General features: G+C 39.5%; 1 protein-coding gene across 4 annotated transcripts in view; it reads right to left on the bottom strand.

Annotated features, from left to right (window-relative positions):
* The window catches only part of LOC126281424 (DENN domain-containing protein Crag), a 292,659-nt gene that overhangs the window by 230,340 nt on the left and 47,567 nt on the right, over positions 1–14,752 (bottom strand). For all 4 annotated transcript variants that reach the window (XM_049980371.1, XM_049980368.1, XM_049980369.1 and 1 more), the window contains exons 7-9: positions 11,980–12,105; positions 11,736–11,880; positions 11,443–11,618 (exon numbers count right to left, since the gene is read on the bottom strand). In XM_049980371.1, the coding sequence (XP_049836328.1) occupies positions 11,443–11,618; positions 11,736–11,880; positions 11,980–12,105 (447 nt within the window). The remainder of the gene's footprint in view (positions 1–11,442; positions 11,619–11,735; positions 11,881–11,979; positions 12,106–14,752) is intronic.

Raw genomic sequence — 14,752 nt, 5'->3', positions numbered from 1 at the left:
TTCATATAGCTTCTTACCTTTTTTTCCAAATGTGTCTTTAATATTCCTGCAGGCTGTCTACCTTTCCCGTAGATACATATATGCTTCTATACCCTTAAATTTATCTTCTACCCATTGCTTCTTAATCATTTTCTGCTTCCAAGGCAATCTCATTTTTAGAAGTTTGTATTTTCTTTTGCCTTCTTCATTTGCTACATTTTTATATTATCTCCTTTCACCATTTAAATTCAATACTTTTGTGACATCCCAGGACTTCTACTTGGCCTCATCTTCTTACCAATTTGATCCTCTGGCACCTTCATTATTTTATCTCTCAAAGCTAACCACTCATCTTCTACTGTATTCCTTTCCCCTGTTGCAGTACATCATTACCTAATGTTTCTTCTGAAACTCTCAACAACCTCTGGTTCTCTCAAATTATCCAGGTCCAATCTCCTTAATTTACAATCTTTTTGCAGGCTCTTAAGTTTCAATCTACAGTTCAACCAATAAATTATGGAATGAGTTCACAATTGCCCCTGGAGATTGAAATTTACAAGTTTAAAATATGGTTCAAAAAGCTCTCACTTAGCATTATATAACAAATCTGAAACCTTCCAGTGTCTCCACATCTCTTTCATGAACACAACCTCCTTTCATGATTCTTAAACCAAGTATCAGTGATGATTAAATTATGCTCTAAGTAAAATTCTACCAGGTAGCTTCCTCTTTCATTTCTTTCCCAAAGACCATATTCACCTACTATTTTTCCTTCTTTTACTTTTCCTACCATTGTATTCCAGCCTCCCATCATAATTACTTTACCTCACCCTTAAATATCTGAATCATCTCTTTTATCTCACCAGACTTTTTTTCAATCTCTTCATCATCATCTATTAAGCTAGCTGGCACATAAACTTGGCAGTCTTAATTTACAAACTATTCTCTTTGATCTACAATTAATGTTAAATCAATAATAGATTCATATCTGAATATGACCTGATAACTATTATCAAACACCTGCTTATTTTCAGTAACTATTGGATAATGAACAGTGAAAATCATTTAGCCTTATAGAAGTATAAGAGATTGCCATTCAGTGCTGCCAGAAGTCATAATAAACACCGAAAATCATTTAGTCTTATAGAAGTACAAGAGATTGACATCAAGTGCTGCCAGAAATCATGCCATTCTCTAATGCTACTTCAAAGACAATTTTCGATGACTTTTCTGAATTGTATACTGCTGTGTGAATGTGAGGATGAATTGCTCTTTGTGTCTGGTCTCAAAAATGGGCCTGATTTGGAGTGTGTACTGTGAGTATTACACAGTAGTATGCATGAAAGTGAGCCCCTATGTGGATGCGTGTCTAATAGCTAGTGTATAACATTTACTGAATAATATGCTTTATATTTTACATGCAGGGCTGGGTGTCTGGTAATGGCCCATGATCATAAGACACCAATAACTGTCAAGACAGATGTTTTGTGGAACCAATAAACTAAATGTATTCTTTGTTCTGCTTTGGTCGACTTAACGTGTTAGCCTGCAACTGTGAGAGTTTCTGTGAACTTGGATCCTACCAATAAATGATACAATGCAGGTTTTCACAGCCAGTATTTGTGTTTTTGCGATATCTGAATTATGGGCATTTGATTCTCATCCAAGCTATTTTTCTCTGCCTAACATTTCATCTCCCAGTGCTGCAGACATTGTCAGTGACTATAACAACTCAGAAAGTAGTTACAACATCAAGCGACCTCAGCATGCTCAAGAGTTTATATGCCAGGCTGCTGGGTTGCACCGACATGCGTTATGGAGCTTTGTTTAGTACTATGGCTCACAACTTGTCTAACCTCAGTCCTTATTATTTGCTATTAAAGTTGTTTTGGTGTTTTTGATTTTCTATGGCTTCTCTGTATATCCAAGCATAGTAATTATTTGATCCTGATAAAACCACGGTCTCAGAAAAATGAATTTGGTGGTTTCCCGGTACCAGTGCATGTTTTGCTACTTTGATTTATCTGTGTTACCCAGATAACAATGGCTTGTGTTCCTTAAGGCAGGCATTAATGCTGCTTTGGGTTGCTCATATGCACACTTGGTCCCTTGTGAAAGGGATTTTATATACTCTGGCTGTGGCAACCTGAGGTTGTAGATCTTCTGCAAATATTCACGCGCCTTCCTTGAAGGTTTAAACATTGTATAAATACAGTGTTTTCCAAGTAATCTGCCGATGTGAGCTCTAACTGGTTCTATGAATGAGAGGAAGACTTTCCCTTTAGTTGGTTCTTTTTCATTAAACTCTCCAGGTCTTTTAAGATGTAGTGCCCTATTTATTTTTTGTCACAATATCTCTTTTATCTGAAGGCAATTTTTAAATGATCAAATGTATCCTCCAAGTACTGTAGCTCATAGATTCTTTTAGTATGGTTCATCCCAAATAGAAAAGAGAAGTTACCAGAACACTAGGGGAGCAGGATTAGAGAATGTGTGAGCCACATTACTTGGAGGATGATCAGGCTTCAGAAGAAATGGCTACAGTGACAAAGAGATAAATAGTTCACTACAGTAAAACACCAGTGGACCAGGATCAGAGGATGTCTGAGCCACAGTACTTGGTGGATGAGCAGCCTTCAGAAGATATGGCTACTGTGACCGAGATAAATAGGTCACTAAAACCTAAAAAATCTGAAGATTCTAATGAGAATGAACCATCTAAAGGGAAATTTTTCCTTCCATAAAATTGGTCACAGGTCACAGCAGAGTTCTTGGAAGACTTGGTATTGACACAATGTTTAAACCTGCAAGAAGGATGTGTGAACATTTGGACACTACAAAGAACCTACATCTACTACTTGCCACAGCTGGAGTACTAAAATCCCTTGCATATGCAGTCAAGTGTAAACAGGAACTACAAAAAGAAGCAGTAACACCTGCTTTAAGAATCAAAAGAAATATTATCATCTGGGCAACATGAATAGATGAGCAATAGCTGAACAATGGTTCTCAGATACGTGAGTGACTCAAAGACTTCTTAAGTAACAGAACTCAATAAGTGGTCCTTGACAGTGAGTGTTCATCAGAGACAAGGGTATCATCAGGTGCGCTCCAGGGAAGTATGATAGGACCACTGTTATTTTATACACATATAAATGAACTGCTTGACAGGTTGAGCAGCAATTTGCAGTTGTTTGCTGAGTGATGATGCTATGGTGTACAGGAATGTGTCTGCACTGAGTATAACAGACAAAATTTCAAGTTTCTGTGATGAATGGCAACTAGTTCTACATGTAGAAAAATGTAAGTTAATACAGATAAGTAGGACAAACAAACTCATAATGTTTGAATATAACATTAGTAGTGTACTGGTTGACACCATCACATCATTTACATATCTGGTTGTAATGTTGCAAAGCAATAGGAAATGGAATGAGCATTTAAGGATTGTAGTAGAGAAGGTGAATGGCTGACTTTGATTTACTGGGAGAATTTTAGGGAAGTGTTCATCTGTAAAGGAGACTGCATATGGGTCACTACTGTGACCAATTGTTGAGTTCTGTTCAAGTGTTTGGGATACGCTCCTGCTCGGTTTATAGGAAGGCATTGAAGCAATTCAGAGACAAGCTGCTAGCTTTGTTACCAGTAGGTTCAAACAACATGCATTTATTGTGAGATGCTTTGGGAACTCAAATGGGAATCACTGGAGGAAAGACAACAATCTCTTCGAGGAGCAGTATTGAGAAAATTTAGAGAACCGGAATTTAAGGCTGACTGCAGAATGATTCTACTGCTGCCAATGTACATTTTGCATAAGGACCATGAGGGCAAGAGAAATTAGGGCTTGTGTGAAGGAATACAGACAGCCATTTTTTTTCCTTGCTGTATTTTGTGAATGGAACAGGAAAGGAAATGACTAGTAGTGGTAAGGGTACCCTCTGCCACACACCTTCTAGTGGCTTGTGGAGTATGTATGTGTATTTGTGTGTAGATGCAGATGTAGGATGCACTGGGACCATGGAATTATCATACCATGGTTTTATCAAGATTGAATCATTACTATGTAAGGATGTACAGAGATGCCACAGAAACTCAAAAACAACTTTAACTGAATATAATAAGGAGTGAATTTAGACAAGTTTTAGAGCTTAAAATCAAATAAAGCTCAATAACACACACATCAATAGACTCTGTGACCTTAGGCAGTGGCCTGATGATCTCACGAACCAACTGTAGTGTGGAAACGTATAAACAGTTCAGCTTTTTGAACTTGTTTGAGACTGTAATAGTTTTTTGAATTGTTACAGCCACTAGTAGATGACATGTTAGACAGAGAAATGTGTCTTGGACTATGGCCTAAAGCTCATAAAATAATATCACCAAAAACCTACCATAAAGTTTACAAGCTCACTGCCTAAGCAACTTGCACATCAGGAGGAGGACAAAAATCATATTCAGTGAGAGTATAACAGGGGAGGAGCTTACAACATAGAGTTGCATGTCTGGGCAACATCCAGTCTTTGGCTGTGGCACATGCAGATGATGGCAGTTATACGGTTAGTACTGCTGTGTTCCGAAAAAAGTTTGGTGCACAAATTGTAAATTTAAAAAAAAAAGTTTCCAGCCATGGCCAGACAAGATAGGCCAGTGTGGCTGATATGCTATTGTTGACATTACATCAAAACACTCCAGAGACTCTGGGTTTGTGACACTGGTCATGGCTGAGGTGCCTGGTGCCACTAACACAGTGTGACCAGCGGTTAAGTAACATTTTGTAACTCAGAGTACTTGTGTGCTACTGAGGAAATCTAGCAACCCTTACTCGAGGCAGAGCGAACTAGGAAAAGCTGACAGAACAACTACATGACAAACTTACTCCCCTCCCCCCACACCATCCCCAATAGTAGGATTATGTCACAAGCACAGCTGTAAGGTTATAAATATTTGAACTTAGGGGCTCTCAAGCATTTAGTTGTGCCACCATTCTGTCTGTATTTTTAAGTGGTGAGAATAATGGGCTTTTGTGTTTCAGATACGCCACAGCTAAAACGGTGTAATGAAGATCGGTTTGAAATCTGTCTGCTGATTAATTCATCCAGTTGCATCACAAGGTATGTCCTACCTGTGGCTTAACAGCTGTGAAACTTTGGGAAACTTCACCGAAGTGGGGAGTGGGTGTCTAGCTAGCCACCATCCCCTGAGGGATTTTGGTTGACAGACTGCACACTATCAATGATTCACATCTGGGGTTGGGGTGGGGGCCAATAGCAAGATCACTTACGTAGTGTGAATAAATAAAGAGCTCGAGGTCGCGTTCTCACTTCCTGAGCACAGGGTCCTGGGTTCTATTCCAGGTGGGGCCAGTGATTTTCACCTGCCTAGAGTTGACTGGGTGTTTGTGTTGTCCTCATCATTTCATCATCATTCATGAAAATGGAGAGACACTGGACTGAGCAAACGTTGAAAATTGTATAGGTGCTGATAACTGCGCAGTTGAGCGTCCCACAAACCAAACGTCATCGTCATCATCATATACAAAGGGGAAAAGTTAACGGTTTACATTAATATACATGATGTAGGAACAAGAAAAGCTAAGCTTACACATATAATATTGGTCTCAAAGATTAATAAGCTACAAGGTACGCCACACAAATGTGCCAGTAAATTTAAAATAATGACGTAAATGTCTGGCCTTCTGGGCTTGAAATTCCTCTATGTGGCTGGTGCTCAAAGTATTCAGTTTTAAACAAGAGTCAAATGCTATGTGATTTAAGAAATTCATCCCACTTTCTCACACGTCACATAATTCATCTTGCGTAAAAGGACATTTACTTTGAAAGTAATGCTTTTCAAACCATCATTCGCAATACTATCCCGAGACTGTCAGAAATAGGTTTGATTTAGCAGTTGCCAGAGAGAGCTATAAAACAGGCAAAGTGGTGCGTGCACAGCTGCAGTGATGTACAAAGCCCGCTTGTTTGTATGTATAAAGCATAAAGAGTGTATTTTAACTCGCTTGATAGCTCCTGGCCACAGAAATTCGTTTTATTTTTATTTAATGTGGGGTCTGTAAGTGAAGAGGAAACAGTAATGTCACTTAATGCAAATATTGGTCATGAGAAGACTACCACCCTCCAGACTACAACTCTGTGCAAGCATGAATCTGGCAGCTAGAGCGCGCAAGAAACATTTTTCTCGTTAGCATTTGGCTGCTTGCTGCTACTGCCAATACAGCTACCAGCCACATTTCAAGAAGCTGGAAGCGGGAGAAGGTAATGCTCATCCACAAGTCAACTGTGCATGCACGTCAGCCTGCTGGCAACTGCTCAAATGAACCTTATGTAAACAGTTGTGACGTCACGCTCATGGAAAGGCGTTTATTATCATGAAGTATTACATAGTATTCGCCCTAAGCCCTTTGACATATTTTTGCTGTTTGCAGATGCTTTTGCCTACACAGTGTTTTCTTGTTGTAAATGGCACATTTCCTTTGCAACTAAAGATCTATTTTTTCCCTGTCATTTATGTTTTACTGCTGCAGTATTATTCTCCACTAGCAGAATACAGTAGCATTCTTTGCTAGAGAATCAATTCTTACCAGTCAAAATTACAAAAATTTAACTGAAACTAAAACAATGAAAAATTCCCAGGTCTTTCCCAGATTTCCCGGGTCATATACACCCTGTATAACTGTTGAACTGCATGCCCTGTTATGATTCTGCTCCCTCCCTCACTATTTCTCTTGCCCATCCTGACACACAGCAGCCCGGAATAGGCCAGGTCATTACATTATGTCCACAAAATGTGTAGCAGTGGGGTCATAAGATGGTAAATTTTAAATTTCATTAGATATATTTAGGAACCATTACTAACTTTGTCGAACTTAAGTGAAGTGGATACACAATGGCTAATGGCACAGAGAACAGTGAATCTGAATTTGTATGAAATGTAATTAATTACCCTGAGCCAGAAAAAAGTACAGAAAATTTTGAAAGCAATAAAATTGGTGATAATGATAACGTGAATTTGGCAACAACAGTCCTGGCTACGCAACCAGACACTGCATGTGAAGACATAACCAGGCATTACTTGAATTGCTCCACAGTTTAAATAAGAAAATCCGTCGAGAAATAATCTTGTACAGGGAGTACAAGCAGAATTAAGAGATACAAAAAGTGAACTTGTTGATTTAATTTCACATAATCATGATGTGCTCAAGGTGGAATTGCAGAGTAAATGTGATAATCATTAGAGTGAAATCACAGTATAAACACAGTTCAAAGAGCAATAGATTAAGTGAAAAAAGCCTATAGCTGAAACTTCCGATTTGGTCTGACAGTACAATTATGGAACTGCAACCAGAAATCAAAAGTGCACTGATTATGCGAATGCTGCAATGAAACTGTTTGGTGGTGTACAAGGTCATTGGACAGAGCTTGAAACAAAACTTAATGACATTAATGAAGTGATACACAAATGCATCAACAATACAGCAAAATCTGATCACAAAATTTTAAGGATGAGGCTGATACCCATTCAAAGAATGGAACAGTGTACATATCATTACACCACCTAATATCATCATGGATCACAGTTTTAACCTGAGAAGATTTCAGCAATTTAAAACACTTCATGGCATCCATCCAATGATTTTCAACAAATAATTGCAAAATGCTTTCCATTTAAATACGCTCAGAAAGATGGAAAAATGTCATACATGTTAGCTATTTAATAGGCAACGGCCTTGCCGCAGTGGATACACCGGTTACCGTGAGATCACCGAAGTTAAGCGCTGTTGGGTGTGGCCGGCACTTGGATGGGTGACCATCCCGCTGCCATGCGCTGTTGCCATTTTTCGGGGTGCACTCAGCCTCGTGATGCCAACTGAGGAGCTACTCGACCAAATAGTAGCGGCTCTGGTCAAGAATACCATCATAACGACCGGGAGAGCAATGTGCTGACCCCACGCCCCTCCTATCCGCGTCCTCCTCTGAGGATGACACGGCGATCAGATGGTCCCAGCAGGCCACTCATGGCCTGAAGACGGAGTGAGTTAGCTATTTAATAGATGGAGCTCATGTATTGGGCAGTAAAGCACCAGAAAAATGTGAAACTTTTAAAGAATTTGAAACAGCTTCTTTGAACAAACATTCCTCATACACCATCAGTGGGTTATCACAGCATCATTGTTGCAACCAATTATACCAGATATGGACGAAATGGATGTGTCGGAAAATTCTCTGTACCAAAGTGTTGATTATTAAAAACAGAACTTTGTGGATGTGAGACCAACAGCATGAAGCTTTTGATCTTAAAAAAACTAAATTGGGTGATGCAAAATTATTGCAACATCCAAATTTGTCAGTGGATTTTTATTTAGGAGCAGACTCCCACGATTGTATTATAGGTGTGCAGTTGTATCAGATGTTGTGTCAACAGAGGTATGAAACACCAGCATTTGCTTGTCAACCCTTAACTGTGTTTTAGAAAAAGCATACAGAGAGAAGCATTAGTTCTCATCATGGGAATTGGTAAGTTCTCATTTTATCTCTTGGGCAAGGATACAACAGTAATTGTTGACCACAAAGTGCTATCTTTCTAGTGAGCTGACATCTTGTGCCCATTTCTGTCATGTGCTAAGCAATAACATTACAAGAACCTGACTTTGAAACAAGATATGTACCTGGACAGATTAAAGTCATACCAGAAACATTATCATGCCTTTTTGGAGATGCAATAGTGTTAAACACAGCCCACCCTACGCAGAAAGATACATGTGTAAATTTTATCAAACTTGTTGAGGGACAACAGTTTGTCCAAAAAATGTTGCAGAATATCATATGTCAGCAAGATGCAGATGACAAGCTAGAAGTGGATGAATACGGTGATCTGAATAAGACAAAAATTATAAGTTATAATCTGGAAGAGAAATATTGTTTCAAAAATGTAACATTAATTTTGATCAATGGAGAGTCTGTATACCGTGACATACTATTGATGACCTTGCAAGGTACTGTATATTCGCAACAGCTTTGCCAATTTTGGACCATGCAAATGTATTGTACATTTAACAACATGGTGAACAGACTCAGCACAATTTTGAAGACATACATTGTATGAAAAAAAAAACCACTAAAGTGTCAACCGAGCAGCACAAAAGACTAATGTATATAATCTCATGTAAACCAGGTGAGATGTTTTCAATTGACTTGCATTGACCACTTCCATGCTACAGAATAAATTTTGTATGGAATTTTTCTCAACATATTTAAAATATTACTATTTTATGCTTAAGAAATTAGAAGACGACTATTCTGTAAATGTTATTCAGCCTCAGTACATTATTAGTGATAATGGTCCATAGTGTAAATAAAAATTATGGAAGAAACCTATGGAAGACAGTAAAATGAAACATATTCCTATTTCTCCCAACAGACAAGCTTTCAATCCAGTGAAGTATGTAACATGTGAAGTTGGTTGTTTATTTAGTGTATTTTGGGAAACAACACAACAAGTGGCATGAAAAGTTATCAGACTTTGAGACTTATCAATATGATATCCCCAGAAGAGTGCAGAAAGTCACTCAACTGTTCTGCTGGGTATAAAGCCTCCTAGCATTTTTGGGCAGCTTATAAGTTTTCCACTGCGAGATGGGTTTTCGAGAGAAGACTTGTATCATCAAGTCCAAGAACACATGAACGAGAAAGCTGATGCAAGAAAGACAAAGCACGACCAGATAGTGAAGCTTGTTGTTTAAAAAGTTGATAATTGCGTTTTAGTGAGATTGTGAAGTTTCAGCATTACTTCACCAAGCCATTTCCTATTAGTAAAACTGTGCATCCAAACTGCTTACATTTGTAATACAATAATTAACTCTCTCTCTCTCTCTCTCTCTCTCTCTCTCTCTCTCTCTCTCTGTGTGTGTGTGTGTGTGTGTGTGTGTGTGTGTGTGTGTGTGTGTGTGTGTGTCTCACTCAGAAAATACTCGACCTGTGTCCTCTGTCCCTTGCACCCAATCAACTGAACAATTGCCTGCATGAAGCTATTAGCCCATCGGCAGCCCTAATGGCCTATCACTGATGCTGACACAAAAGGTCACATAACCCTGCTCAGACTGTAGTGTCACAAAAACCTTTCCTGTGGCAAGACAAGAGTGCACAGGTGAGCATTGCTGGTCCATTTTTGCAGCCTATATAATTCACCTACACAGACACACTACCACATTTTCTCTATATTGTCAGGGTGGTTCCACAAACATGGAGGTTATTACCAAGCTATTGGTAAATATCTCTGTCATCAGAGGAGACTGCAAGCCCTTGTTGCACAAAAATGACCATGTCCCATGGCTTACCAGACCTACGATTTCTGTCAGTAAAACAGAGTGAGCATCTGATTGTTTCTCTATTCCACTCCCAATCAAAAAGAGAACCAAACCAATGGTCAGAATCTTTAAACAGCAGATACAGAAGACCATCATACATTTGTCAATAGAAACATTAATCCTAAGCAATAAATGGAAAAAAGATCAGTTGAGATGTTACATGCCTCCCCACACACTGATAGTTCTGCTTTGGTTAACATCATGGAGGCCTAACTCAGTCCATCCCCAGGAAATACTGTGTGTGACCCCACACCTTTAGGCAGAAGAAAGGAAAGATACAATCTCCACAACCGTTGGCCAAAGAGGAGAACAGAAACATTTTGTCACTGCTAAAGGCAGCCACCTCAGCTACCATACCATTTATGGGGCACACTGCAACCGCAACTGCAGGTCCTACCACCATAAAAACACCAACTGGAGTAAGCCTCACCTCACTCCATGTAACCCTGAACACCAACTACTATTTAATGTGACACAGCTATGTCAGCAGCCAAATCAGCACCATTCCCTGTGGCCTAAGAGGCCCATTCACTTCTGGGCATCAAGGTAGCAGCTACCCACGCTTGGAAGGCCCAGCTTTACAGGTCACGATGTCCATCATCCCTCTCCCTGTTCCTCTGCAATGGGTGAGCCCGCACATGGTCAGACATCTTGCACAACTTAAAACGAGAATGCATACCTCTTATCTACCACCTAGATGCATATGACATACCACAAACAGATGGCACTTCAATCCTGCAGCTGTTGCAACACAGTGTGCTAATGGCACACAAGCAGTACATGCCACAGAATAAGTGCATATGGGTTAACCCCATGGCCTGTGGACTGTCATTAAGGGGTTATCACCTTCCTCTAAAACAGTCTTGTAACTATATTGTGGTGAGTCATCTTTTATGTTTTACTGGATATATGCATGTCACTGAAACAGGACCATCTCAGTGATTATGATATCAGATTTAAATCAGTTTACAGGAGAGTATGGTTATCTACACTAGTCTCTCTGATGCACTACACAGCTTCAGTCTATGAGCACACTTGAGTTAAATCACCACCGTACAACAACATTATCATATCCAACTTACACTGATATGCTGACAGTATCAAGGTCAACACAATTAACATCTACTGGTGGATCGTAGAGATCAAAAAATCTTGAATCCACTCCAATAAGGAACGGAAGTGGAGCATGAAGAACTTCTGCCAAACCAAGTGGACAAAGAGGTATATATGGACACTGCCACTTGAAAGGAAAAATTATCTGTAAAAAAAGTGAGAAGGTACCAATGTTAGCAAGAAAAGAAACAAAACAATATCCTACTTATATATTTTACAATTATTTAGCACAAGACTGCAAATGAAACTGCACAGCACATACCATAGAAATTGCTTCAGCTACTGCTGTTAATACATCAGGCCTAAGAGAATGCACCAAAAGTTTCTGTTCTGTTAGTGCCAACAGCAAAACAAGAAGGCAATTATCAGGTCCCAGGCTCATCAAAAGTTCTCTAAATCCTGCTCCACTGAAAAATAATATTTAAGTTGAAGAATATGTGATGCTTATCAAACAAGTAAACATATTATTAAATAAGTAACCATAATGCTGAAGTCTGCTACCATACCTTCTGGGAAGTGGAAGATCTTCTGGCTGTGTCAGTACAAGACGGTCAGAAGCTGAAAGCTGTATCAGAATTCGTGGCCTCTGAGGGGATGGAAATGGAATGTCTTCCAAGAAATATGATATGTACCTAAACATATTTCAATTAATATAAATACAATATATTCCTACTTAACAAGCAACAATAAAGAAGTAAGTGCTTGTAGATAATAACATTTCTATATTCATCTGGGAAATTAGAAGGAAAATGTTAGAGGAAATGAAAACTGTAGGGATGTATTAGGAATGGCACACAGTATTCCAGGGCAAGCTGCAGCTCATAAGGAAATCAATAAAAAAAAGTCTGCCAGGACCACAGTAAGTATAAAAAATGCATTACGTAATGACACACAACTGCTTATCATAATTTTTTTACTCATTGTATGAAAATATGAAATATCTAAAAGAAAGGAATTTATTGTAATGTAGACAAAATGTAAGAAAAAAATCATTGCTGTTTCTAATTCTGATACTATACAACTACTGTATACATATTGTTGAAACAATCAGCCCATCTTGTGGTTCTGTACTACAGTGTGCTCTCTTATTCAGCATGAATTTTCTGTTCACATTTGGCACCTCACCTAATAAAGTAATAACATAATAAAGGAATGTTGCTAATGAAGTCACATATCAGCATGTATCTTCAATAAGAATTTTTTAAATTTGGTTAAATCACCTCTGAAACTTATCTTGGGACCTTATTCAGTCCTCCAAGGCATTAATTCCTACTATGTCCTTGACTATCACCTCTGCCATGGCAGCTATCTACGCATTGAGATGGCTTCACCATATCCCTCCAAAGGGAAGAGGAATGAATGTCCTTGGCTGTTGCTTATGCATGGCCACTGTTTACACACAGAGATCGCTCAAACGGGAAGAGCAGTGCAGTGGAAGGCTGGTGCCTCATGACCCAGCAAACAAGCCACACAGCATTGCCCTACAGGTTGATGTCATGCCTGCAGCTGATGCTGCTCCACTGCACTGAGACATTAGCTGCAGTAGTGAGGGTGCTATGATCACCGGACACAGCTGGCACTTCTCACATCGGTGAAGGCATGTGATGCCAGCCACTTCCTGGAATCCATACACCAGGTGGCCTTTATAGGACAGCTGCCTGCAGCTCTCCTGCTGCATGAATATCAGTTAAATGTTTATTTGACAATACAATAGTCAAGCCATAGTCACAGAACTGTGACTGTGGTTTCACTACGGTAGTGTCAAATACCTCCCACCATGAACCATGGACCTTGCCGTTGGTGGGGAGGCTTGCGTGCCTCAGTGATACAGATGGCTGTACCGTAGGTGCAACCACAACAGAGGGGTATCTGTTGAGAGGCCAGACCAACAAGTGGTTCCTGAAGAGGGGCAGCAGCCTTTTCAGTAGTTGCAGGGGCAACAGTCTGGATGATTGACTGATCTGGCCTTGCAATATTAACCAAAACAGCCTTGCTGTGCTGGTACTGCGAACGGCTGAAAGCAAGGGGAAACTACAGCCGTAATTTTTCCCGAGGACATGCAGCTTTACTGTATGATTAAATGATGATGGCGTCCTCTTGGGTAAAATATTCTGGAGGTAAAATAGTCCCCCATTTGGATCTCCGGGCGGGGACTACTCAGGAGGACGTCGTTATCAGGAGAGAAAAAACTGGCGTTCTACAGATCGGAGCGTGGAATGTCAGATCCCTTAATCGGGCAGGTACGTCAGAAAATTTAAAAAGGGAAATGGATAGGTTAAAGTTAGATATAGTGGGAATTAGTGAAGTTCGGTGGCAGGAGGAACAAGACTTTTGGTCAGGTGACTACAGGGTTATAAATACAAAATCAAATAGGAGTAATGCAGGAGTAGGTTTAATAATGAATAAAAAAATAGGAGTGCGGCTAAGCTACTACAAACAGCATAGTGAACGCATTATTGTGGCCAAGATAGACACAAAGCCCATGCCTACTACAGTAGTACAAGTTTATATGCCAACTAGCTCTGCAGATGATGAAGAAATTGATGAAATGTATGATGAGATAAAAGAAATTATTCAGGTAGTGAAGAGAGATGAAAATTTAATAGTCATGGGTGACTGGAATTCGTCAGTGGGAAAAGGGAGAGAAGGAAACATAGCAGGTGATTATGGATTGGAGCTAAGAAATGAAAGAGGAAGCCGTCTGGTAGAATTTTGCACAGAGCATAACTTAATCATAGCTAACACTTGGTTCAAGAATCATAAAAGAAAGTTGTATACATGGAAGAATCCTGGAGATACTAAAAGGTATCAAATAGATTATATAATGGTAAGGCAGAGATTTAGGAATCAGGTTTTAAATTGTAGGACATTTCCAGGGGCAGATGTGGACTCTGACCACAATCTACTGGTTATGAACTGTAGGTTAAAACTGAAGAAACTGCAAAAAGGTGGAAATTTAAGGAGATGGCAACTGGATAAACAGAAAAAAACCAGAGTTTGTACAGAGTTTCAGGGAGAGCATAAGGGAACAATTGACAGGAATGGGGGAAAGAAACACAGTAGAAGAAGAATGGGTAGCTCTGAGGGATGAAGTCGTGAAGGCAGCAGAGGATAAAGTAGGTCAAAAGACGATGGCTGCTAGAAATCCTTGGGTAACAGAAGAAATATTGAATTTAATTGATGAAAGGAGAAAATATAAAAATGCAGTAAATGAAGCAGGCAAAAAGGAATACAAACGTCTCAAAAATGAGATCGACAGGAAGTGCAAAATGGCTAAGC

The sequence above is a fragment of the Schistocerca gregaria genome, chromosome 7, assembly GCF_023897955.1.
Source record: "Schistocerca gregaria isolate iqSchGreg1 chromosome 7, iqSchGreg1.2, whole genome shotgun sequence".
In the NCBI taxonomy this organism is placed as follows: domain Eukaryota; kingdom Metazoa; phylum Arthropoda; class Insecta; order Orthoptera; family Acrididae; genus Schistocerca; species Schistocerca gregaria.
The sequence above is the reverse complement of the archived record's forward strand: the minus strand, read 5'-3'. Positions and strand labels throughout refer to the sequence as shown.